This window comes from Anolis carolinensis, chromosome 1, assembly GCF_035594765.1.
Source record: "Anolis carolinensis isolate JA03-04 chromosome 1, rAnoCar3.1.pri, whole genome shotgun sequence".
NCBI lineage: Eukaryota > Metazoa > Chordata > Lepidosauria > Squamata > Dactyloidae > Anolis > Anolis carolinensis.
The window spans coordinates 130,783,167-130,810,273 of record NC_085841.1 but is presented as its reverse complement, the minus strand read 5'-3'; the positions used below and the strand labels follow the sequence as shown (position 1 = coordinate 130,810,273).

General features: G+C 41.9%; 1 protein-coding gene across 10 annotated transcripts in view; it reads left to right on the top strand.

Annotated features, from left to right (window-relative positions):
- znf451 (zinc finger protein 451) overlaps positions 1 to 26,142 on the top strand; it is a 49,986-nt gene extending 23,844 nt beyond the window's left edge. For 9 of the 10 annotated variants that reach the window (XM_062982276.1, XM_062982305.1, XM_062982300.1 and 6 more), the window contains 8 exons: positions 6,268 to 6,415; positions 8,343 to 9,952; positions 12,153 to 12,290; positions 15,569 to 15,699; positions 16,772 to 16,958; positions 19,538 to 19,644; positions 24,282 to 24,344; positions 25,309 to 26,142. In XM_062982276.1, coding sequence (XP_062838346.1) covers positions 6,268 to 6,415; positions 8,343 to 9,952; positions 12,153 to 12,290; positions 15,569 to 15,699; positions 16,772 to 16,958; positions 19,538 to 19,644; positions 24,282 to 24,344; positions 25,309 to 25,386 — 2,462 coding nt within the window. In that variant the 3' untranslated portion in view covers positions 25,387 to 26,142. The remainder of the gene's footprint in view (positions 1 to 6,267; positions 6,416 to 8,342; positions 9,953 to 12,152; positions 12,291 to 15,568; positions 15,700 to 16,771; positions 16,959 to 19,537; positions 19,645 to 24,281; positions 24,345 to 25,308) is intronic. The other variant, XM_062982292.1, reaches the window with a different exon arrangement.
- The last annotated feature ends 965 nt before the right edge of the window (positions 26,143 to 27,107 follow it).

The following is a 27,107-nucleotide window of genomic DNA, read 5'->3' as shown; positions in this document are numbered from 1 at the left end:
GATATTACTGATTGTTTCCTTGTTTGAATCATATGTAACTCTTCTTTCTTCTTCGTGGTGTCTGGTGAAATAAGCACATGTGGTAGTAATTGCCCCCAGCAATGCTCTCGGAACCTTAAAACAGCTGTTTGAAGTACTTTGGCTACAGCCCCGCCCATCTTCCCCAGAAGGCATATATGCAGAGGTGGGGATGTAGCTTCAGTTCCTTTTTTTTCCGCCGCCTTAGAGCAGCTCTTTGGGAACCTCTCTGACTGTGATTTCAAGTTTCATTGACCTGGACTGTATTTTGACGATTCTTACAAGTACTTTGGCTTCAAATTGGATTTTTCGCTATTCTGGATTTTTGACCCTGGACTGTCTGACTTCGGCATTGGTATGTCTACCCCTGGGTTTAAAAAGTGTGTTTCTTGTGGCTCTAAAATGCCAGATTCTGATGGACACAATCAGTGTCTTTCCTGCCTGGGAGAGGCTCATGCTGCAAAAACTTGCTCTGCTTGTTTGGCTTTAACACCACAAGCAAGGAAGAATAGAGAAATGAGGTTAAAAGCCATTCTTTATGAGCGGGCTTTGTTTCCCCCTCCTTCCCTAGCTGGCTCCCAAACGCCACAGAAATTTAAAGGGCAGCGGCGTCCACTTACCCCTTCCAAGGAGGCCTCTCCCCTTCCAAAGAGGGCCAAGTCTAACCCTCCAGCTACTCCGACGCCTTCAAAGGCTCTGGGAGATGGAGGAGAGGCTCAAAAGAAGAAGAAGAAGAAGAAGCGTTCCGCTTCAGAAACGCGCAGCGCGGCCATGCTTTCAGGGCGCTCCACTCCCTGCGTGCAGGCCACGCCTCCTCCAAGGTCTATGCCATGGAGCACAGCGGTCCAAACGGCGGTTGGCGTAAGGCTTCTGCAGCCTTTGGAAGACTTCAGAGGCAGTGCGGCTTCAAACACCGTGCCTCTGCTACAGGCCCCGGTCACGGGTGCGGCCCTGCTCCCCTTGGCGGAGACAGCCCACCCACCGGAGGCAGGCGCCCAGGACCAGCCCCCACCTCCCGCTTGTGCGGTAGAGACAACTGGGGTGCGAGGAGATGCAGCTTAGCCTATGGCGAGCCCTTCCTTCTCTCAAGAGGCTATTGGAGCATGTAGCACGTCTGCTTCTGCAGCCCCTGTCTACTCTATGCTCACTCCCAGGGATGGGAGACTTGTAATGTCTCCAGACTTACCGTCTGGGTCTTTAAGGTACCTCAGCCCTATGCCTCATAGTGCACCAGCCTTCCCATCGCCTCCACACAGGCAAAGGTATGCTGCTGCTATAATGCAGCCCAACACTTCAATACCAGCCAGATCTGATTATATTCATAGATCACCAGGCAGTCGTGCCTATTTTTTTGGGCCTATATTAGTTCAGGACCAGCAGCCACCGCAGCTGCCATTGGTACCTATGCAACAGCAACAATCAGTTCAGGCTGCAGTTCAGCCTATTGTTAATCCTGTGCCTTCATTGCCACCTGAAAACCCTCAGTCTCAGTCAGGCTCAGAATCTGATACCTCTCACCATTCTGAAGCAGAAGATGAGGTTGATTTTGCACTGGACCAACCAGTACCATCAGAGACGGCTAGGTTTGTTGCCCTAATGTCAAGGCTTCATAGAGCCCTGAATCTACCTGTTCCAAAAACTGAAAAGACAGTTGATTGTCACTTGTATCCGACAGATGAGCAGCAGCCATCAGCAAAGACAGCCTCAGCTCTCCCAGCAGTTCTCTATTTACTGCAATTGGCCACCACTCCTGATATTGCTCCGACTCTGGTTGGGGCAATACCACGAAAATGTGATGCTCTATATAAAGTGGACCTTGCAACAGCTCCCTGGGTTTCGAAACCTCCAAAACCCAACTCGGTTGTGGTCAACATGATGCAGAACAAACGTTCAGCTAGAACACATATCACACCAACTGATAAGGAGGGAAGGAAACTAGAAGCTGTCGGTAAAAAGGTCCATCTTGGAGCAGGCATATCCACACGTATGGCCCACTATGGCGCCTACATGGCAGCTTATCAAGACTATCTTTGGAATAAGACTATCAAGACTATCTTACCACATTTGGAAAGTTTGCCACAGGACAAACAGACCTTGGCTAAGATAGTACAACAGGAAGGAGTGGCGCTAGCTAAAGCCCAAAAAGAGATGGCAAAGCACTCTACAGAGGCAGCAGGCAGGATGTTCGCAGCAGCTACAGTGATACGTAGACATGCATGGTTGAGAACTTCAACCTTGTCAGAAGAGGGCAAGGTCTTGGCAGAAGACCTTCCAGTCCATGATAAGGGACTGTTCAACCCTGAAACTGACACACAGCTCAAGAGCGCACAGGAGGTGCGTCAAGCTGCAAACAAGTATGGATTTCCTACCCAATCAACATCTAGATACCGGGGGAAATCTTATACGTCCACATCTTATAATCGTAAACCATACGAGGCACCAACAAGACCTTTGCCTCAGGCAATGGCATCCACATCCACCAAACAAACCTCAACATCCCGGTCCAGAGGACAGGGTAAGAACAAATCCCAACCAAGGGGAAAGCAACGTTTTTAGCAAGACTTTGGTTTCTTTCCCTACCCTATCCCTCACAAATTGCACGGGTGAACACTCTCCTCTTTCGGATCACGACATAGGACATGCTCCGGCAGCAGATACACCTTTTGTCAAGTTTGGAGATCGTTTGGCGCAATTTGCTCCCGCATGGAGAGCGATCACCACTGATAAGTGGGTATTACAGATTATAAGTTCTGGTTACTCTATTGAATTTTTCCAGCAGCCGCATACAGGCTGTATAAAAGCTACGCCACCATCTAAAGTTTTACAAGAGGAAATTCGCACCTTGTTAGACAAGGGAGCAATCGTTCAACTCCATCCATCAATGTTTTCACAAGCTTTCTTTTCGAGATACTTTTTAGTTCCTAAAAAGGATGGAGGCCAGAGGCCAGTGTTGGACCTCAGAGGATTGAATAACTATATTAACCCTAAAAATTTTTAAATGGTGACACTGTCAACCATTTTGCCTCTGCTGCCAGATGGAGCATGGTTTGCATCCATTGACCTTAAGGATGCGTACTTCCATGTCGCGATTGCACCTCAGCACCACAGGTATCTTGCTTTTATGGTGGCACAAAAGGCTTTTTGCTTCCGGGTGCTCCCCTTTGGGATATCAACTGCTCCACGGGTTTTTACCAAGGTCATGGCCGTGGTAGCGGCACATCTCCGCCTTCAAGGGATAACTGTCTACCCGTATATAGACGACTGGTTGTTGGTGGCACATTCTAGACAGTCACTGTTGCGTGATCTTCGTTTTACTTTATCATTATTAGAAAACCTTGGTTTAGTTGTGAATCAGAAAAAATCTCATCTTTTCCCTACACAGAGGATACGATTTATCGGAGCAGACATAGACTCTACCACTGGCAGAGCATATCTCCCGGACGATCGGTTTTGATCTCTTCGTACAGCGCTACTTACCCTCCTGCAAGGTCCATTGCCACGAGCCAGGGATGTCCAGTCAGCCTTGGGACATCTAGCATCCACAACAGTAGTAACATCTTATGCAAGGCTCAGAATGAGACCTCTTCAGATGTGGTTCTTGCGTGTCTTTGACCCGCTGACCCAAAGCCAAAACATCCATCTCCCTGTTCCGGCTTATGTCAGCCAGTCCCTACACTGGTAGTTGTCCCGGGACAATGTGTGCGTGGGTGTTCCATTTCAGCAGCCACAAGTAACAGTGACTCTGACAACGGATGCATCCCTGTATGGATGGGGTGCACATTCCGGCTCCCTTATGGTCAAAGGCAAATGGACACAGCAGGAGGCCCAACATCATATCAATTTCCTCGAGCTCATGGCAGTACAGCGGAGCCTCCATGCATTTCAGGACTTGTGCCACGGCAAGGTAGTCCAACTATGCACCGACAATACCACGGTAGCGTGGTATATCAACAAACAAGGAGGCACAAAATCACGCTCCCTCCTAAAGAGGACCATGGACATGTGGCATTGGTGCTTAGCCAACCGCACCCATTTGATAGCTGTGCATGTTCCGGTAGAAGACAACAGCATCGCAGATACATTGAGCAGGGAACAAGACTCGACTCACGAGTGGTCCCTTCATCCTGCCAAAGCGACTTCTCTTTTCCAGAGGTGGGGCAGTCCCCTGATAGATCTGTTTGCAGCACAACACAATGCAAAATGCGATCTGTTCTGTGCCAGACGGCAGGAAGACCAGACACGAGGGTGCCTGGGAGATGCCTTCATGTTCCACTGGTCGGGTCCACTTCTGTACGTGTTTCCACCGATACCCCTTCTCAACAGAGTAGTATCAAAACTGTATCACGACAGAGCCAACTGCATACTCCTCACGCCGTGGTGGCCCAGGCAGCCCTGGTTTGCTCTCCTTCGGATGATGTCGCAAGGGCAGTATCTTCCCCTTCCACTTCGCCCGGACTTGCTCACAGCAGACCAGGGACGCCTCCGCCACCCAGACATCGCATGTCTCAGACTCACGGCATGGAGGATTCATCCCGACCATTGTCTCAAGCAGTGAGAGACATATTGGATGCAGCACATAAACCATCAACAAAGCGATCATACGCTTACAAATGGAAAAAGTTTACTGACTTTGTCCGGCGACAAGACATAGAACCGTTGACAGCTCCAACATCAATAGTGTTGGAATTTCTTGCATCACTAGCAACTCAAGGCTTACATTTGTCATCCCTCAAGTGTTACTTAGCAGCAATCTCAGCAAATTGGAAAGAAACAGGACGCCAGTCTTGTTTCCAAGACCCTCTTATACAACGGTTTCTGCAGGGGTACAGAAACATGCGACCTCCAGTAACACCTCCTATACCGGCATGGAGCCTTCAATTGGTTCTCTCTGCATTACAGAAACCACCCTTTGAGCCATTGGCCCAGGTGGATCTCTCATATCTCTCATTGAAAGTGGCATTTCTGCTAGCTATTACCACAGCTCGAAGAGCAAGCGAGCTTTGTGCATTGAGAGTAGATCATCCTTATATGAGATTCCATGCTGACAAGGTTATCATGCGCACTGATATCTCATTCCTTCCTAAAGTAGTCTCTGCATTCCATCTGACTGAGGATATTGTGATACCCTCATTTTTTCAGAACACTTCCACTCCACTCGAACACTCTCTGCATCTACTGGATGCCAGGAGGGCACTTGCATATTATGTGGAAAGGACTAAAGAGTTCAGAGCTTCACCCAGACTTTTCCTGAAGTATGCTTCTCAATCAAAAGGTCTACCTGTTTCCTCCCAGAGGTTATCAGGATGGATTGTGGCCACCATTCGGTTAGCATATGAGCTAGCTCATCAGCAGCCTCCATTTGTCATCAAAGGACACTCTACTAGAGCGGTGGCGACTTCCACAGCATACAGCCGTGGCATACCGCTCCACGAAGTGTGTAGAGCAGCCACATGGGCCACGCCACTCACCTTTGTGGCCCATTACAAAGTGGATCTGCTCTCCAGGAAGCAAGCAGTATTTGGCAGAGCGGTTCTTGGATCAGCACTGTCATGACGCCCACCGACCATGGTGAGTAGCTTGCTAGTCTACCACATGTGCTTATTTCATCAGACACCACGAAGAAGAAGCAATGGTTGCTTACCTGTAACCAGGTTTCTTCGAATGGTGATCTGTGAAATTAGCACATCCCCACCCATCCTCCCCGCTGATCATCATGACTTTTTTCTCTAGCCGCTTTCGGCGGCGGGGAACTGAAGCTACATTCCCACCTCTGCATATATGCCTTCTGGGGAAGATGGGCGGGGCTGTAGCCAAAGTACTTCAAACAGCTGTTTTAAGGTTCCGAGAGCATTGCTGGGGGCAATTACTACCACATGTGCTAATTTCACAGATCACCACTTGAAGAAACCTGGTTACAGGTAAGCAACCATTGCTTCTCCTAATAGCTTTTGAGAGAACATAACTTACTTTGTCACTGCAGTACTGTTATTAATTTTTTTAAAAGTTAGGGTTTTTTTTAAGTGAACTTGTTCACAGGGGAATCCTGTTGTGATGTGTACTGGAATATAGTGCTATGTGTTGTAGGTGCCACTTGGTCATAAAATGTAACCTGTCAATCTTTGCTTGTGACCTTTTGAAATCAAAATTTGGTGGTGTAGTGAGAAATGCTGATGCATTTTCATTGGGTAGGTGTAGATTATCTTTGGTCCTTTGTAACTCCTTTATACTATGTACTGTGTTCAATTGCAGATAAACAAGGCAAGCTAGCTCCTTTGCCTTTCCCAGCCTTTGCAAAGAATCTCCTGATCTCTCTCTGTAAAGAAGTTCCATTCCAAGTGAAATGTACATCTTGCCATCAAGTTTTGAGCTCCCATGTAGAATTAACAGCTCACTTCAGGTTTGTGACCATCTGAATTATATGAATTATAATCCAATGAAAAGCCAGTGAAATTGTACGCAATCAATTTTGAGAATCAACTATAAAAAGGAAAAATAATGCAGAAGTTGATTCTAGGAAAGGAACTGTATTAGGAAAATGGAAATGATTTCAAATCAAATAGTTTGTTTCAATTTGAATAATTTAAAAGTATTTTTGAGAATGTTAAAAGCTTTAGATTTGATAAGTCTATCAAAAATCCAAAGCAGCAATGATTACAGGAGCAAGTTGGCTTCTGTAAAAAAATATGTTTCACATGGTGTGTGGAGATGCTTATGTTAAGGAAATTGATGAACGGAGAATGGGGTCTGTTTAAGGATAGTTCATAAAAATGTTTACCATGGTGATAGATTCAGGGTGCATGTCTTAGGGCTGCTTTAAATCTCAGTCCTGGGAGATATAAATAAATACCGGTTTTAACATTAGGACAGTGGCTCAAAGGTCGCTCTGCCCATTCCATTGGGGAGTTAGCATAAAATCTAGAAATAACCCATTTTATATAACTTTTAAAGATGAGTTATTCTTTATAATTATGATTTTATTATTATTAACTGCATTTCTATACCGCTTTTCTCACCCCTGGGGGGACTCAAAGCGGTTTACAAAATAATAAATGACAAAAGTCAATGCCTTACAAATATATAAAAATATCACATATCTAAATAAAATACATACAACTGTAGATTAAAACCATTAAAACTATAAAAATATCAAACATAGGCATATGCATGAAACATGCAATTAACATAGATCCCTTCTCTTCCCTCACCACCATCTCCCTCTCCATAGAGTTTCACCCTTTCTTTATATACCCTCCCTGCTCCCCCAGGGAGCAAGATGGTGGAGACCCCACAGGCGTAATCCTTTTATGCCCCAGTCTGTGGAGGCAGGCAGGTGTTCTTGCTGGGCCTGGCTTCGCAGAGTCACAGGGCCAGGGCCTCAGTTCTGCAAGGAGTGAGTTCCAGAATCTGAGCCAGAGGCAACAAAGAAACAAAGGTTGCCTCTTTCCTCAAAGCCCCTGGTGATGGTACCTTCACTCTCTTGATGGTCTTCTATAATTGAAGGTTTTAGTGGAAAGTGCTCGTAAGAAAAGGTTGTAAAAGAAGTGGTAAGATAAGAGGCCATTTTGTGGTGGATGTAAATTCCTTTCATGGAAGAAGAGGGATTGGCAGACAGATTATAGAGAGCAGTTCAACTACCAGAGAATCTTGGATCTGGCTAGAATGCGGGGGGGGGGGGGGGTGCAGGAGATTGCTGTTCAGGCCATCGACATTAAGTCGTTTCTTATTTCTGCCACTTGTGATCTTTGTTCTTCGTCGTATTTTCAGCTTGGAATAATTGTTTATCTGTTAGTAAAAATCCGGTACAGTAGCCATATCTTTGGGCTGTGTCTTCAGGGAAAATAGAAATGTGTAGTTTTTGGGTGTATCAGCAGTCATTCTTCACTTTCACAGTTAGTATTTCACAGTTAGTAAGAACATTGAGGAGGAAAGCGACATGGGGACATAAGAGACTGTGGTCTCAGCCGTCGTTGCTTTCTGATTTCTCTTCAAAACTGCTCTAGGCTTGTTATACAGTATGTTTCCAACTAGAAGACCAAGCCAGCATTAAGAAATCATGTTGATAATGTCATAGAATCATAGAGTTGGAAGAGACCTCACCGGCCATCCAGTCTAACCCCCTGCCAAGAAGCAGGAAAATCGCATTCAAAGCACCCCTGACAGATGGCTATTCAGCCTCTATTTAAAAACCTCCAAAGAAAGAGCCTCCACCACACTCCAGGGCAGAGAGTTCCACTGCTGAACAGCTGTCACAGTGAGGACGTTCTTCCTAATGTCAGCTGCTTTTGATATGATCCACAGGGTTACTGTATCTTTTCCAATTCCAGGACTCGTTGTCGTAATGCTGGCCCAGTAGCTGTGTCAAAGAAGACCATTTCCCAAGTTGCTGAAATCTTTAAAGCCAAAGGGTTCTGTCATAGTTGTGACAAGGTTTTTGTGGATGACGAACATATGAGTCAGCATCTTTGCAAAACTGCACCGAAAATTAAAAGGTTCACTACCATGGAAGAATCACTCTTGATGACCTGTCATATCAATGAAAGGAATAAAAATGGCCTCCAGCTACAGAAGCATGTAAGCTTTTTAAAATCTTCTCCTCTGAAGAGACCTTTGGACTGTGATGACAAAACTACAAAACGACAAAAGGATTTAGTGGGCAAAAGCCAAGAGGTTAACAGTGTTCATACTATCAAAACCTGGACGTGTCAGTGCCTTTTAGCATTTTCTTCTGAGGAACTTGTAGAAAAACATATCTTCTCTGAAAACAGCATTTGCTACAAATGTGGGGTCTGTGGAAAGCTTGCAGAAAACGTAAGTGTAATCCGTTTGCACATGAGCCGGTTTCATGGAGGAGCTCATTTAACTAACTTCCTCTTCTGGTGTCAGTCCTGTAGTGTCGCCCTTCAGAAAGAGGAGAATGTTATGGCCCATGTGACAGAACTTCATGCTGGGCATAGCTACTATTCTGAGAACGAGATTGCTGCAGATAAGCATGCATTACCTTCTGATACCCATTGTGGCAATTCACTTGAAACGAACGACCAGTCTCCAAGCCCTATGGATCTGTCTCCACCAGAGTCGCCAATGGATCTGTCTGCGGAAATTTCTTCCCAGTGGCAGTGTTGCATATGTGAGGAAATATTTGACTCAGAGGACACTGTGAAGCAGCATTGCATGTCATTAGACAGCCATCACTTTCACAGGTACAGTTGTGGCTTGTGCCAAATGACATTTCGGAAGACAGAAACCCTACGCCGACACTGTGAAGAAAAGCATAACAATGTAGAGCAGATTACATACTTTTGTGGAATTTGTGGTGATCTCTTTTTTGATGCTGAGGATGAGTTTTTACGTCACTATAAGGACATACATAGCACAGATTATGTCTGTGTTTCTGAAAGAGCGGGGGCATCAATCAAAACATTGGAAGTAGTAGAAGAGAGTAACTTTCTCAGTTGTGGCTGTCGAGAAAAATATGCCAGCAAACAGAATAAACAGGAAGATTACAAGAGGTGTCAAGAAGCTATGCTGCAGAAAGGCAAAATATGGTTCCGCTGTACACTGTGCTCCTCAACAGCGCAGAGCTGTGATGACATGATAGCTCATCTTAAGAGTCACACAAACAACCCAATGCACCATGGATTGTATGTTGTGCGATGTGGAGCATGCAACAAAAGCTTCAGTGATATATTCGTATCTCTTCAGCACTACCATAGCAAACACTGCTTCTCACAAAAACCCCAACTGGCCTTTGGATCTCAGGCAGAAAGTGATGTTTTCCAGTTCTCCGCCAGTGGGTCCTGTGTGGATAAGCCCGATAAACTGAAGCTTCCACTAGATGCAGACACAGGAAGTTTTTTGGAAAAAAGAGCATTGAAATTGGAATACGCAAACACCGAGCAGGTTAAGAAGCCACATTCTGAGATTCATGGCCAAAGTAAGTAGAAACCATGTTATACTATTGAGATATAAACGAATATTGTTGCTGATAGAAGCTTAAAGCTCAGGTGATTAAGCTGAATATTTTAGACCATCTTAATGTAAAGTATGTCAGATAATATGAGGGTTGCATGAAAAGTAATGCCTCCACCTTCGTTACTTGGGTTTGGATGGGAATATTTTAATAAATCAAATGCAGAAATAATCCTTAGAATGTGCTTTTTAACTACCACTATTCACTTTTCCACATAATCACCAGACAATTGGATACATTTCTGCCAACGATGAACAAGTTTTCTGAAGCTGTCACAGAAGAAGTTGACACTCTGTTTCCGCAACCAGCATCTCACAGTACCCATCGTGCACAGATCTTCTGATACCTAAGCAAAGCAATAATGTGACCCACACATTCTTATGAAATGCCAATTATACTCAAAATTTCTCTCTGGGTGATACAACGATCGTCCTGAATCAACCTGTCAACCTTTTGCTTGTGAAACTCGGTGGTTGCTGTCACAGGACCTCCAACTCTTTGTTTGTCACGCAAGTCAGATGTTCCCACCTTAACATCTTTAAACTTACTCGCCCAACGACGCACAGTACTCACATCAACACAATCACCATAAACAGCTTGCATTCTCTGATGAATCTCCTTTGGGGTGACATCTTCTGCTGTCAAGAATTCAGTGACTGCACGTTGCTTAAGTTGCATTGATCAACTGTCTGCATAGGGTTCCATACTTCGCACTTTAACAACACAACCGTTCAATGCTAAGGCTTCCCGCCAAATGGAACTGTAGAGGAGAATCTACTGAACAAGCCAGTACCTGCCACATACCAGTACTTCCAATTGTTGAGAAGTTACAAAGGTGGAGGCATTACGTTTCACCCTGTTGGGGATGGAATCACTGAAACACTGTCACTCTTCACCAGCTTCATTTATCCAGCTGAGCATGCTCAGCCAGGATCCTTGCAATTTTTCTTTTCACCAGTCTAGCCTTGAGTGGCAGTATTTCCATCGCAGGGGGCCTGTTAACAAAAGCTATATAGATTAAGTGAGGCATAGTTAGAGAATAGCCAGCACTTATGGTTCTCCCTTTTCCCATGGCAACAGTGCTATTTCCCCACACTGTATTTCCCTCTAATCACGGCAAAATTGTGAAGTTATCTAGCTTGAGAGCCAAAGCCACTCCTTGTAATCTAAGTGCTCCTAAGTGTGATAGGTATAACAAAACAAAGCATTCCATGATAATGTAGGATTGTATCTTTAGGCTTACTGGGAAAGGAAGGGTTGGGGGGGGGGAGTGGGGAGGGTAGCACTAGCCCCCATTTGGCATCTCTGTTGGGTTTAGCTGTCTCACTACTGCCAGGTTGTTAGACAAATAGATCAGTTTCATGCTCCCTTTTGGAAGAAATTCTTTTAAAATTAAGTTTTAATAAATGTATGCTTTTGGCGAGATCTAAATCTTTGCACTAGAAATGAGTGGAGGGATTTTATTGGGGCAGTGATCATCACGTGAGAGTTTTTTTGCATATTGACAGCCAGGGCCATTTTCCTAATCAGATCAGCCTCACTTATGTCACACTTGGATTAAGACAGAAACAGTCACATCACATAAATATCTTGTTTATTCCTCTCCCCCCCTCCTCTGTTCTCTCTCCCTCCCCCCAGTCTTTGCAAGTTTAGAGCAGCTTGTAGAGGGGAAATTTCAGTCAGGTACTCATGAATCTGAGAGTAGGCAAGTGTATTATTGTGCCTGTCATTAATTCCCTGACAGGGCAAATTGTGATATAGATGAGGAAAATGGCATAGGGGAGGAAGAGGTTATATGAGCCTTCTTGACTCCGTGCTCATTTAGTATTTTGGACGGCAAGCTCCATGACCTCAAGCCAGCATGGCAAATTGTCAAGCATGATGATCTTTGTAGTTCAAAACACCAGGAGGCCACCGTCACGATGTAGAGTATCTCATGTACATCAAATAGTAGCAGTGCAGATTTCCTTTCCTGGTTGTACACAATTAAATACGGAAAAATCAAAGTGTGTGAATATCTCTGCAAGACACTATTGATCCTGAAAAACTTAGTATTTACAAAATCATGTTATATTTAATCTCAGTATAGTTTTACAAATAAGCAAGCTTTTCTTGTTTGTTTTTTTCCTCATTATTTATATTTGCTTCTCTTTCCCACATTTAGATGATGTTGAACTACCTGACCTTGATTATTTGTGTACTATGACTCATATTATAATGATGGATTTAGATAACTGGGCAAATTTTTTCCATCAGTTGCCTGCTACCCTTAACCAAGGAACCTTTATCTGGGGTTTTCAAGGTAAATATAACAAATCGGGTTTTCAAAACATAAGCCCGAAAGGTTTGCAAATAAACATAATTTTTAGAAATTTAAAAAAGTGAAAATTCCAGTGTTATTTTGCTCTTCTGCTTAAAGCATCTGAGCTAAATCATATGTCTATCCATTGAACCCAATCCATGGCAGGTATTCTTTAAGGCAAGAATTGGTATTTCCCATGGTTTTCGCGAGATCTTGATTGTGATTTTACATAGGTTTCTAAACCACCTCATTGTTGAATTAACAAAAACAATGATTCTCAAGTTGTCAAATGAACATAGGATGTAAAATATTTTAAAGTCATAAGCTTCAAGAAAACATACGTATCCATCAGGTTTGGGAAGACTGGGCCAAGAAATGTTGCTTAATTAGGTACAGGTTGATTATCACTTATCTGAAATGCTTGAGATCAGAACTAATTGGGATTTGAGATTTTTTTCAGATTTTTTAATACTAGCATGTATTGGTGCTGGGACCGAGGTCTAAGCACAACATTCATTCATGCTACACATACATTTTATGCACATAGCTTTAACAGTCATTTTGTGTGCAGTATTTTAAATAATTTTATACATTAAACAAAAGTTTGCATATACTGAAACATCAGAAAACTAGTGTTGCTGTCTTAGCCCCCCCCAGTGGACAATTTTAGATTTTGGAATATTTCGGTTTTCCAGAGAAGGGATACTCAACATGTACTTAGTTAAATACATAAGCTGATTCAAGATTACAGCCCATAATTTTGCATTTCACCATACTAGAACTCTTAGTTTCTTTCTTCCATATATATATATATATATACATACATACATACATACATACATACATACATACATACACACACACACACATACATACACACACACATACATACACACACACACACACACACACATACATACATATATACATACATACAGTATTTATTTATATTTTAACTAACTATTAATTTCTTTATAATGTCCGGAGAACAGGAAACAGTTCATACAATTTTCTTCTTTTAAGGTACTTTAAATAGTAATAGCATTTGTTGCTAATACATTACATTCATTTGGGTGAATGTAGCGTAGATACTTGTGTTTAACTCAACCTTATGTTTAAGTCAAGGGAAGGTTTGAGGGCCAAAATTATGATATGCTCTGTGGAAAAGTCAAGGGTTATCCCATGAAGGAGGGAAAGAACCCGTGCTGCCTCAGTGCCAGTCATCCCTGGCCACTACTGCCACCACTTTCTCTCTCAGGAATCCCCCAAATCTTGGTATAATGCTAAATATTTATTACTTCTATAATAAAAAGTCTTGCTCAGCTGTTGTTTCTCAGTGTTCTGTAAATTGCAGTCTTCTTCCCTAGCCTTTGTGGGTGAGAAATTCAACAGAAGATGTCCCAGGTTAGTAAGAAAACTTACATTAAAAAGAGAGCAGTTTGAGAAATATTTATGTAATGTTATAGATTAGCATTTGTATGATTTTATATTCTAATATGTGGATGGACATCCTGTAGCCATATTTCCACTCATCCTCCACCATTTGCTTTGATGGCTAGGGCAGTCCAACATCATTGAAGGAATTATAGTACCATGGAGTTGGAAGAGACCCAAAGGGCTTTTGGAAAATGGAAATCTCTATAACCTTTTGGAGATTTTATGATCTTTGGAAAGGCATGATCTTGTTAGAAGTCATAACCTTTTGAAAAATGATGCCACAACCTTTTGGAAAAGCAGCATTCATGCAAAGCAATTAGATTTCTCAACAGTTAAATGATATACCTAGGTATCTCTGAACTGTTAGGGACAAAGATATGCCAATGCACAAAAGCATATATATAGCAGAGTTTCAGAAGTGTTCTTTTAGTTGCCCCAAAACATCTACTCTCCCTTAAAATATATTTGCCTTTAAACCATGCTCTCAAGAGACAAAAATAAGACTTCTTTAACAGTAACATAGTTGGTTTCCTCACAAACTTTATGTATTTAGCATATGGGTACTTTTCTTATCAATCCAGTTACAAATAGGATTTGAAGTAGTTTCTCTTTGCAGGTAACACAGGGCATCTTTCTTAGAATCAGCAGTCAATAGTCTAAAGTAGTGTGGTCCAACCTTTAGTTACCCGAGGGCCACTCAAACTTTAGTATAGGAAGAGTGAAGCTTCAATATGGCCGTTACATGGCCGTTTCTTAAAAACTTAAAGTAGTAAGAAGGGTAAATGATTTTTTTCCAAATGTTAAATTAAAATGTTTTTCCAGTAAGAAGGGCAAAGCCCAACAAAAATAAATTGGCAGGCTGTATGCGGTCCGTGGGCCGCGGGTTGGGTCACGCTGGTCTAAAGCATCTCTCTGTTCTGAGAGTCTAATAGAGTCTCTGTAGTCTGTTTCAACTAACTTCTAAACTGTACTGTTTTTACTGAAGTCTAAGCATACATCTTTTACAGCCTTCCAAACTGCACTGTTTCTAAAATGGAGCCTGAGTCCTGAACAATTCCAGTTCTGATCACATGTTCTGCAGCCCTTCCCACAACAAGAAAAACTGCACACAATATATACATATACGATACAGTAAGCAATTATATACATAACAAATAACTAGTGGAGGCTTGAAAGGGTTGCTTTTTCTAACAAGGGCCATCCAATCCAACCCCTTGCCTTGCAGGAACACAGAAAACACTCCTGACAGATGGCCATCCAGCTTATGCTTAAAAGCCTCCAGAAGAGACTCCAACCATGCTCCAAGGCAGCATATTCCACTGCCGAACAGCTCTAACCATGAGAAAGTTCTTCCTAATGTTTAGATGGAATCTGTTTTCCTGCCATTTAAATCCTTTGCTCTTTGGGTCAGTCTCCAGAGGATCAGAAAAGGAACTTGCTCCTTTTTCAGTGTGACATTCTTTCAAATGTTTAAACATGGCTATGCCCCCCTTAGCCTTCTTTAGGAGCAGAAATAGTGTTAATGAGAGAGTGTTAGGCATGTAAAGGTCACTGAATACACTGAACCATGTGAAACAGATCATCAGTCTCTTAGGCTCCTTCAACACAGTCCTTATATCCCAGGATGTGATCCCAGGATTGAAATGGATTATATGGGTCCACACTGCCAGAAAACCTGGGATAAGAAGATATTCTGGGATCAGATCCTGGGGTATAAGGAATGTGTGGAAGGGTCCTCAGTTTAATAAATACTAGACATTCAACACATTGGCTGTTTCAACTTTGCCCTTTGTTCTGGCAGCTCTTAAGTTTCTAAAGATAACTCTTGTTTCATTGTTTAGGTGGACGCAACAATTGGAAGCCACCTGTGAATTGCAGGATTTTTAATTACCTTACAAAGATTGGATGTTTTTTCCTACATCCACACTGTGGTACAAGGAAAGATTCAGCTGACTTTGCCATCTGTGTGCATGTAAGTTTGTGGGCTTCAGTCTTGTTAAATTATATTGAGAATTCAAGACATAAACAGTAAATGTATTGAGGCCTTTGGTTCATCTTGACTTTGACTCATTTACCTGAGAAATTCCTGTGTAACTTGTTTCTTTAAAAGTTTGAGTAGTACATCAAGAAGTAGAATAAGATCTTAGATTGGAGAGTCTGGGTTTTAGTTAATTACACCTCAGAAGTGCCTTTGGTTAGTCAGAAGAATATCCCCAAATACAGTAGAGTCTCACTTATCCAAGATAAACGGGCCGGCAGAACATTGGATAAGCGAAAATCTTGGATAATAAGGAGGGATTAAGAAAAAAGCCTATTTAACATAAAATTACATCATGATTTTACAAATTAAGGACCAAAACATCATGTTTTACAAGAAATTGACAGAAAAAGCAGTTCAATACACAGTAATGTTATGTAGTAATTACTGTATTTACGAATTTAGCACCAAAACATTGCAGCATTTACTACAAAAACAATGACTACTAAAAGGCAGACTGCCTTGGATAATACAGAACCTTGGATAAGTAAAGCTTGGATAAGTGAGACCCTACTGTAGTGAGTTAGCCATGTAATTCTTGAGAGACAATATCAGATAATGATTCAGCATGATATTGTCAAGTGGTTCATGCTTCCTATTATCTGTTCGGATTTTTGACATTACAGTAGAGGAAAAACTAATTATATTGCCAATCTACCTCAATTTCTTGTTCTTGCATGAAATAACACTATAGAATAATAAATTAATACTGCATAAAGAACTGTACAGTTTCTGTCTTGAATGAAAGCAATCAGAAGAAAATCTAATGGGAACAACCTTCACTAGGGCTGACATTTGGGATAAGGGGAAAGGTTTAGTCTTTAATTAATCTAGTTGTTGATTACTAGTCTACTGTTAGAATCCTGCTTCAATTCAGAAGGTTATGCTGCATGACATTTGATACATTTCCACCTTAACTGTTTATCTTTTACTGAGGAAGGCTGTGTGAAGTGTCTCTTTGATAAAGATGCCCTTCCGATTTCAAATAACAAGACTGTTTTCACAGGTGGGCCGTTTGGATGAACACCTGCCAAAACATATTCCTTTCACTATTCTTTCTGGAGACAAAGGTTTTCTTGAGCTGGAGAGCCAGCTCAAGATGACGCAGCGGGTAACCCACATTCTGGATCCTCATAAGATTGATGCTGCCGTGATGTGTGCCATATTAAACAGCATTTCAGATACAGCCAAAGGTAGGCTTTTCTAATGCGAGATATTTGTCATCTGATAAAATTATAAGAATAAAATACTTGCTTTTACTGAGCTGTTTACAAATAATATCTCAAATAGTGACTTTTATACAGATTTGAAGAAAACTAAAGGTAGGATTTGTAGGGAAATTGTAGTTCTTAGATGGGAAAATACATATGCCCACCTTCCAGAGCCCTAATTTCCTCTCTATATTATATATATATATGAGTGATGGCATCACGGTGACCAACAAAACTACAGGCCCCCCAACCTCTAAATTTGACAACACAACCCATCATCCACGCCTCTAGGTTGATACAACAAAAAGAAAAGAAAAATAAAGTCCTAATTAGAGGGAAAGGAATAATTGTTTTTATCCAATTGCTGCCAGTTAGAGGACTAATCTCTGCCCACTTGGTCTCCTAGCAACCAACTCAGCCCAGGGGACAGGCAGAATATCAGATTTTACTATATGGCAGTGTAGACTCAAAGCCCTTCCACAGAACTATATAACCCATTTATAATCTTATATTATCTACTTTGAACTGGATTATATTGACTCCACACTGCCATATAATCCACTTCAGTGTGCATTTTATCCAGCTGGGTAGAAGGGGCCTCATATAATCCAGTTCTAAGCAGATAATATAAGATTATAAATATACAGTACAGTCTCACTTATCCAACATAAACAGGCCGGCAGAACATTGGATAAGTGAATATGTTGGATAATAATAAGGGATTCAGGAAAAGCCGATTAAACATCAAATTAGGTCATCATTATACAAATTAAGCATAAAAACATCATGTTATACAACAAATTTGACAGAAAAAGTAGTTCCATGTGCAGTAATGCTATGTAGTAATTACTGTATTTACAAATTTACCACCAAGATATCACAATGAATTTAAAACACTGACTACAAAAACATTGACTACTAAAAGGCAGACTGCGTTGGATAATCCAGAACACTGGATAAGTGAATGCTGGATAAGTGAGATTCTACTGTAATATGAAATAATTACTGTGATAGAATAATACAGAACAATATAATCTCTAAAACCAGGACAGTAAATATAGAGCAACACTCTGAAAGCAGGAAAATTGGAAATTCTACAAAGGAAACAATCAGGGCCAGCTAACACCTCCCAACAAAAAATTCACTCAGGGAGGAAACAGCCAGGCTTTAAAGCTGCAAGGCCATTACATGCCAATCATTTTCCCTAATTACAACATTCATTCAGGTTTGAATTGGGGGAGCAGACAGAGCCCCCACTGTTAGCCCCAGCTTCTGCCAACCCTAAAGTTCAAATACATGCAAATGAGAGTAGACGAATAGGTACTCCTTCGGTGGGAAGGTAATGGCGCTCCATGCAGTCATGCCGGCCACATGACCTTGGAGGAGTCTACGGACAACGCCAGCTCTTCGGCTTAGAAATGGAGATGACCACCAACCCCCAAAGTCAGACACGACTGGACTTAATGTCAGGGGAAAACCTTTACCCTTTACCTTAACTACCACCAATTCCTCAATACAGTAGAGTCTCACTTATCCAAGCCTCACTTATCCAAGCCTCTGGATTATCCAAGCCATTTTTGTAGTCAATGATTTCAATATATCGTGATATTTTGGTGCTAAATTCGTAAATACAGTAATTACAACATAACATTACTGCGTATTGAACTACTTTTTCTGTCAAATATGTTGTATAACATGTTTTGGTGCTTAATTTGTAAAATCATAACCTAATTTGATGTTTAATAGGCTTTTCCTCAATTCCTCCTTATTATCCAAGATATTCGCTTATCCAAGCTTCTGCCGGCCCGTTTAGCTTGGATAAGTGAGACTCTACTGTACTTTATTTCCCATACCACCATACTTCGCCACAGCAACGCGTGGCCGGGCACAGCTAGTGTGTATATGTGTGTGTGTGTGTGTGTGTGTGTGTGTGTGTGTGTGTGTGTGTATGTGTGTATATATATATATATATATGCACAAATGTGAATAGATCAATAGGCACTGCTCCGGCGGGAAGGTAACAGCACTCCATGCAGTCATTCTGGCCACATGACCTTGGAGATGTCTACGGACAACACCGGCTCTTTGGCTTAGAAATGGAGATGAACACCAACCCCAAGAGTCGGATACAACTAGACTTAATGTCAGGGGAAAACCTTTATCCTATTATATATGATATATATAATTTCCAATATATAGTATTGTTGAATTAGAATCCAAAAGTATATATGAGTCTTCCCAGCCATTCTTTTACCAAGCAGAAACCAGAAAACTGAAAAAACCCTAAAATTGTGCAGCACACTTTTGCTCTTAGAGTAAATTAAGGGCCTCTGTCACTGAAACTAACAGCAACATTTTGCATTAAAAATCAAGATGCAGTTTATTACAGGGCATGATTTAGAATAGGGGTCCCCAAACTAAGACCCGTGGGCCAGATGCGGCCCTCCAAGGTCATTTACCTGGCCCCTGGCCTGAACTTTAGACTTAGGGTTGACCTAAGTCTGAAAAGACTTGAAGTCACACAGCAATAACAATACTAATTTTTGACTATTTCATCATAGTCCGGCTCCCCAACATTCTGAGGGATTGTGAACGGGCCCTCCACTTAAAAAGTTTGAGGACCCCTGATTTAGAACATGGGAGGAGAATATCTGGTCTACCATCAACTGTAAGTCTATCACCCAGTCTCTTAAAGGTGGAGTTTGAGGATGTGGGAGGCAACAACCAGGCATTTCTTATCTCAGAGAGAGACACTTTATTATAAAAAAGAGGTGGAAAAACAGAATTGGAGTGCTCGAGGGTGCTTATCCCTCACCAGATTGCCTATCTCTCGCCTCACTATGATGCACATAGTGGTACATGTGATCAATGGCACGGTAGTTGCAAGACATTGGCATAAAATTCCGAGCAGAGCTACAGTATGGTAAACATAGGAGTAAGCTGCAACAACAGATCAGTATACATGTAACCAGAATCAGTACCACAATTTTTTGCTTTAGCCATGTAAACCTGGGAAGCCATGAGGTAAGTCAAGAAAAGTTGATACCAGTATCCTGAGAAACATGAGTCACGAGCTCATGGATGGTTTGAATCTTGGTCCCAGTCATCCAGATTGAAACAATACATCCCCCGGAACTCCTGGCAGCTGTGAATATGCCACAAAACGAGATAATCAGCGGCTGCCTGATTCTGAAGCTTCACAGACTTGTTTTTTTAACTCAGGATTGATTAGAGTCAGGGCTGTTGGTAACATTGAGGGACTAACACAGGCTAATTTAGAAATTGTGTGTGTGTTGTAGGTGGCTAAAACTGGTATCTGAACCAGAAAGATTGCAAAAGAGACATATTGAACTCTACTGAGTGACTTTGTTGTCACAATCAGGTTGGAGAGAGATGGAAAAACTTGGGGAGCAGACAGTATGAGTCCAGGACCGGCAACAGAAAAGAGACCCATCTAAAGTACAAGGACCCCCCCCCCCCCCCAATGGGATTTACCAGAATATAAGAATATACCAATTTCCCACAGAGCAGGAACCACCCCATGGGCAGTACCACATGACCATTTACATAAGTGATATTGCTGATCTGGTGGCATTGGATGAGGTGCTTCGCGTCTGGAGTCAGAATGACATAATATCAGGTGTAGGTGACAAAAAAATCTGTTGTTGGGAACTGTGACCTTGGTAAATCTAATGCGGCTCAAGAGATCTTTATCTTTCCCAAATCAGCATAATTGGGGAAGGACATGTCTGCCTAGCAGCAGCACCAAATAGCAATATAGTTTGTCATGAAGCCCAGGGGAGTTGGAACCCTACTAGTCAAGTTGTAAGTATATCAAGGGTGGTGACACCCCCCCCCCCATCCCCCTTGTAAACAGAAATGTGAGATGTTAAGAGTTGGGCCAGCCAAAGCCAAATATTCTGTTCCTTGTTCCAGAGCTGAGAAAGCAGTGGGGTTAGTAAAGCAATAAAGATTAGGCAGCACAACATTTTCATAATTCAGAAGGGGCGGCCAAAAAAGTAGCAATAGAAATGGTAAAGGATGCAACAAAAGGCTAAAAGTCCTACTAAAATTATTACTACCAATATCGTTTCAAACTGAGTCATCAGTGGAGAGCTGTTCCTCACCCTAGTCAGCATCCGGAGTGACATAGAAGTTTTATAGAGGATCCATGTCCTGGCCAGCTTCCAGAGTGGCACAGGAATGCCTTGCAGTCTGAAGTTCTGGAACAACACAGGAGTGTGCGGCAATGTCTGGTGTTTGCCTATACAAGAGTCATAGACTATCTCCAATGTTGTCAGAAAGGTGCTGGGTGGTCCAGTGCAGGCACCTTCTTGATGCAGGAATACTGGATCTCTTGCGCCGGCTGGTTCTTCCTGACTGAATTGCCTGGATTTCTATAACCACTGCCCTTCATCCTACTTCCTTGCCTATTTGGTGAGGTTGGTGAGCTCTAGTATGGCAGAAAGAGTGTTCCCTATTTCTTCGGTCATCATGTTTAACTTCTAGCATATGTCAGAGGAGCTGTGAATCAGGAACAGGTTGTTTGAGAATGGGGACCACCTCTGGGCTGTCTAGGTTTTCAGTAGTGTGGGAACAGATTAAGTTCTTAAGTCTGGAGAAACTGAATCTCCTTATCATCTTGAAATATTTCCCCAACCTTTGGCCAATTGGTAGTGCAAAAAATAGCCCACTGGCTCCCGTCAGGAAAAGTTCTTTAAAGTCCTGGATTTGGTTCATAGGGATAATCTGGAGCTCTTCAGGCTGAACCATTTGGATCCTATCTAGAGTCTGCCTCCCATGGGAACGGATCCATCATTGTTCCTAACATTGTGGTATTCATGTAGGAGGTGAGGTGGCTGCCATCCTGGTTTTGATGACTATCTGGATAGTCTCTATTTCAGTGAAAACTGCATCTGCCATACTCTGGTTTCACTTCAGATCGTATAAATCTTTCAAAATCTTGATGCAGGCCCAGGTGGGTATATGGATGGTTGTTAGGGCTATAAGTTGATTAGCGACACAAGATGGATCTGTGGAGTATTTTCTTTAAAATTGGCCAGTTTGCTGATCTCAGTGGGCCCCCACAGAATATGTCTCTGGAACACAAAAGTGTGCAACCCCTCCTTGAGGTGTCACACCTAGCTACATGTATGCAATCAGTGGCAGGACTTGGTCTGGGGCCATGGCCGGTTGGTTCCATGCCTGCTGGATAGCACGGCAGCAGCAAGGATCCGGTAAAGAGAGGTGGGAGGGCTCTTTAGACATGCTGAATCTGCATTCTTGGAGGGGGGTGGGGACCTACCAATGGCTGGGGCCATGCCGAACCACCCTCAAGAACCATACTCTGCTTTTCCAGGACTCCCTGCAAGCCCTGTGTTTCCACCCTTTGTCCTTGTGAACAAGGAATTGGTTCTAGGAACCAAGTTGCTGTCTCTTTATAGACACTCATGTAATCCTCATTAAATTTTCCCACCCTGTACATTCAGTTTATGCAGTTTTGCATCACTAACTTGTTGTAGGTACCTTCTGCATCCCACGGATCCAATTCCAGGACCCTGTACTGCGGCCAAGTTTCAGTACAATACCTTCTCAGTATTTTCTTCTTCTCATGCCGTAATATATCCCAGTTCTACAAAACACAATCTAGGGGGATTAAGGTCTTTTCCTTCCCCGGGCCCTTTTGGACTGACCCAAACCCATTTGGTGATCATCCTGATCCTGTCCTAGTGGGAAATCACCAAAATAGAACAGTTTTCTTATTAGTGCTTCATCCAGAGACTGGTCATTTCCTTCACAGGATAATGGAACCACACCATACCGGGTGCCCTTTTGCTTAGTTTGCGAATGAATGCCTCATTCACACTCACTCCAGGATCCCTAAACTAGCTACCAGGCATTCCCAGTTTCCTCCAACTGAACGGAAACCCAACTCACCAGTGAAATGGCATTCATAGATGGTGAAGGTCTTGCGTAGCACTCGGACAGACTGAATTGGTCTCTGGATAAGGAGACATCACAACGCAGCGACCAGCTGTGCAGTGAAGCCTGGACCAAGAGTCACATCCACAAGGTGATGCTGGTTGACCTCATTTTGCCTGCACCACGGCCGGACCCATTCACAGTGCTGTGCTCTCCTGCCTGATTGCCTGGGCAGAGGACTGAAAAAGACATTAGTCATTTTCAATTCCGCCCATTGAGTTTGCGGTATCCCAAGTCATGGCACCAGAAACTGTCACCCCAGTCTCTGAAAGGTGCAATATGAGGATACAGCAGGCAATAACTAGGCGATTCTTGATTTCAAAGAGAAACATTTTATTATAATAAAGAGGTAGAAAATCAAAGAATTGGAGCGCTCAAGGGAACCAAGAATGGGACTCTGAGGAGCACAACTACATTCATTTTTATAAGTTCACAGTACTGTATTCCCCTTTTGAGGCATCACTTAATGATTGCAACGCTCAATTGGTCAGGGCGATGGGGTAAGTCCACAGCATAACACATCACTTATCTTATGCCCTCCTTGAGTTCAGTTCTAATCAATCAACACTCCTTGTCCCAGCCCAACTTGGACACGATCATTGCTGATGAAAATCATCCAAGGGAGGAAATCAAAGGTCTCCAGTAATCAAGTCCATCTGTTCCCAGCAGGACAGGCCACAATGTACCCTCAAGTCTGTAGATGAAGTAGCAAGGAATCTAGGAAGGGGGGAATCTCAGTGTTATCTCTTATCAATGATTTGGTATAATATGAAGCGTTTTCTGTCTTACTTTGCCTCTCTGGTAGGAGTATTACTAAAGCTTTGTCTGGGCTTGGACACAGTCTTCCGTTTAAATTATGTAGGAGGAACATTCAGGCATCTACCCAGTGGTGCTTAAATTCTATTCAGTTGTAACTTTTTTTTTGTTTTATGAAGACGTAGTAGTATGCATGAACTATGCAATTGGTTGTCTATGATTTTTACACGTTGCCTTCTGGACTATCAAAAGTTTGTCTTTTAAACCAAATCTTGCTAGTGAAAATGTGTGTTTAAGGTGAGGTTAGTTCCTCCTTGCCATTCTTCCAAAGGGCTCAGGACTGTATCATTGCTTTTTTCTCTCCTGCTTCCACCCTATCAATCTTCACAATGATAGTTTAGCAGTGGATTGTTGCTTCCTGTAAGTGTGAGAAGAACCTCATACTATCTTTTGTTAACAAAATATACACAATGGGCCATAGTAACCAACAGTTACCAATCAAAGCACCAAAGAGCAAAAAAAAAAAAAACCTCACGAGCTTAAACAGTATTTCTTATCTGTTTGCAGAAAATGAAGAAGCTACTGAAACTGCAACAGAAGAGAACTTGCAAGCAACAAAGGCTCAAGAGGGTATGCCTTAGTCTTCATGTAAAATCTGATCAAAGAGTCAGAGGCTATAGAAAAGTTTGCCATGAACTGAAGAATTGTATACAATAATGTTTCCCTGTTTGGGTATATTTCTTAGCATTACATGCATTGTGGTAAAAAAGGATGATAACTGGATAAGTGAGAATATCCTCAAAATAAGCAACTGCTGGATTATTTCAGAATTATGAGCCACCAGTTCTGCATCAATATACATGTCCTCCCTCTCAATGTACATGAATATGTACACTTCTTTTGAGCTCTGTGTTAGTACAGAGACTAACCACTTCATGCAGTCTGTATAAGTGGTGGGAACTAGTTAGCCACTGTGCTTGCTCCCAGGTGTTAGCAACATGTATGAAGCAGCACAAAATAAAATTGCTTAAGAAGGGAGGTATCACAATGTTCTGCGCAAGTCTAAAATCCAGCCCTGAGAATCTCCCAAGTAATTGATGAATAGTTTTTGGCAATTCAGATAGAATAGATTAACATTGTGCTGAATAGAGCAAAGGTCTCTGTCAAAGGCCGTAATCAAGAATATCTAGTGAGGATATGATTAATCATGAATTTTACAGAGTTCTTATTCTGTCTTATGTTTGTTTTGTATTTATTTTAGTTTGAATTGTATTATTAGCTACTTTAAATGGCATTTGTTTGGGCAGAAAGACATGTTGTCATTGTAATAACCTGGGAACATAACCTATCGTCTATTCGACAGGCCATAATACCTTCAGAGATTAAGAAGGTAGCCTGTTACTTTTGTATACATCTAAATATTAGAATTCTTGCTACATTTTTCACTGGTTTAAGTAATAATGATAAATCCACTTGTACTGAAAATACCAAAGAAATTATTCAACGTGTCATTAATTAGGAAGCCATAATCATTCTCAAGGTACTATCCAAACTTTAATGTTCCTTATTTCATATTCTTTTATTTTTGATGCAGAGGATGATGCAGACATGCAGGAGGCAATCAGGAGAAGTCTTGAGGAAATGTGAAGATGTCTCAAGATTAGTGCACTAAAACATCTAAACTGCTTTACAAGTAATCGAAAATTTGTTCATCATTTTACAAAGATTAAAAAAATGCTGGTAAACATTTCCAAGCCTCAACAGCTTTTAAAGAGCTGAACTGTCAGCCACCATCTAGTCTTAGTATCTGTTGAAGTTGCAGTGGATCTTCTATGCATTTTAATGCAACATATTTTAAAATCCTCCAAATGTGGCAGTTCCATTGAGCTACAAGGTGATTTGGTGTCTAAAAAAAAAGCTTCATTATGATTTTCATTTTTTCTTATAAGTTTTTCATTCCTTCTTGGTTTTCAATGCTGTATTCCTTTTTTGAAAGAACTACTGTCCTTTTGAATGTGTATTATGTGTTGCAATAGAAAGAAGTATTACGTCCTGATTTCCTGGGAATATCTTGTCCTTGTTAGGTAATTCATAAAGAAATTAGATATTCCCTGATCTTAAGAAGTACAGGCAAATTCATGAGGTGTTTCTGTGACCCATGAATTATAACAGGCTGTAAGATCTAGCAATTTTCTTTTTCCTTTATCTTGGCTCTAAGGTATGTATATTTGTATTTTGATATTTTTATTGACTGGACAATGTATGTATATTTTGTCCTACTTGTATTGCAACAAAGTATTTTCTTTGAGTAATGTAACTTTGGGAAAACAAAGCTTTCTGCATTCCTAGAGTATTAATTTATTATTATTTTGCAGACTATAGTTATATATTTGAGCATAATTAACATTAAATATTTCAAATACTCTTGTATTATGTCGGTTCATTTCATCCAAATGCTTTTTTGGAAAGGTTGCAACTCCCTGTTGTCAGGCATATGTACACAAATACCAGATAACTCAGCCTCTAGTAGTTCACTATGCATAAAGGAGTGGAATGCAGGAGAAGCTAAATGTAAACTTCCAGATCCTTAGCAGATGCACTGAAAATATGCTTTGGAGTAGTCTTAATAATTTTGTTAAAGATACATAGGTTTTCTTTTGCAGGCACAAAATTTTAAAACTTTTAAAATGAGTTGAGAAAGGATTCAGGTTAATTTTCCTAGAAAGCAGAGTATTATTACTAAGACTTATGCACCAGCTGTGCCCGTTCCTTGGGAGGTCTGACTTGGCCACGGTGGTCCACGCTCTGGTTACATCCCGTTTGAATTACTGCAATGCACTCTACGTGGGGCTGCCTTTGAAGACGGCCCGGAAGCTCCAATTAGTACAACGGGCGGCAGCCAGATTAATAACTGGGGCGGCATACAGGGAGTGTACCACCCCCCTGGCTGCCGACATGCTACCAAGCCCAATTCAAAGTGCTGGTTTTGACCTACAAAGCCCTAAACGGTTCTGGTCCAACTTACCTGTCCGAACGTATCGCGTTCTATGAACCATCAAGAACACTAAGATCGTCTGGAGAGGCCCTGCTCTCGGTCCCACCTGTCTCACAGGCGCGGCTGGTGGGAACGAGGGACAGGGCCTTCTCAGTAGTGGCTCCTTGGCTGTGGAACGCCCTCCCCTGTAACATCCGGCAGGCCCCAACTCTTCTGGGCTTCAGGAAGAACGTTAAGACATGGCTTTGTGCGCAAGCGTTTAATGAATAAGTACTATATTGACATGGTCTGAACTTAGCTTTATGTGCAATGGTTCCTTGGAAGAATGGTAATAAGTAACTATATGTTTTAAGCTTGACTATTGTTTTTAATGGATTATTGTTAATGATTTTAGATAT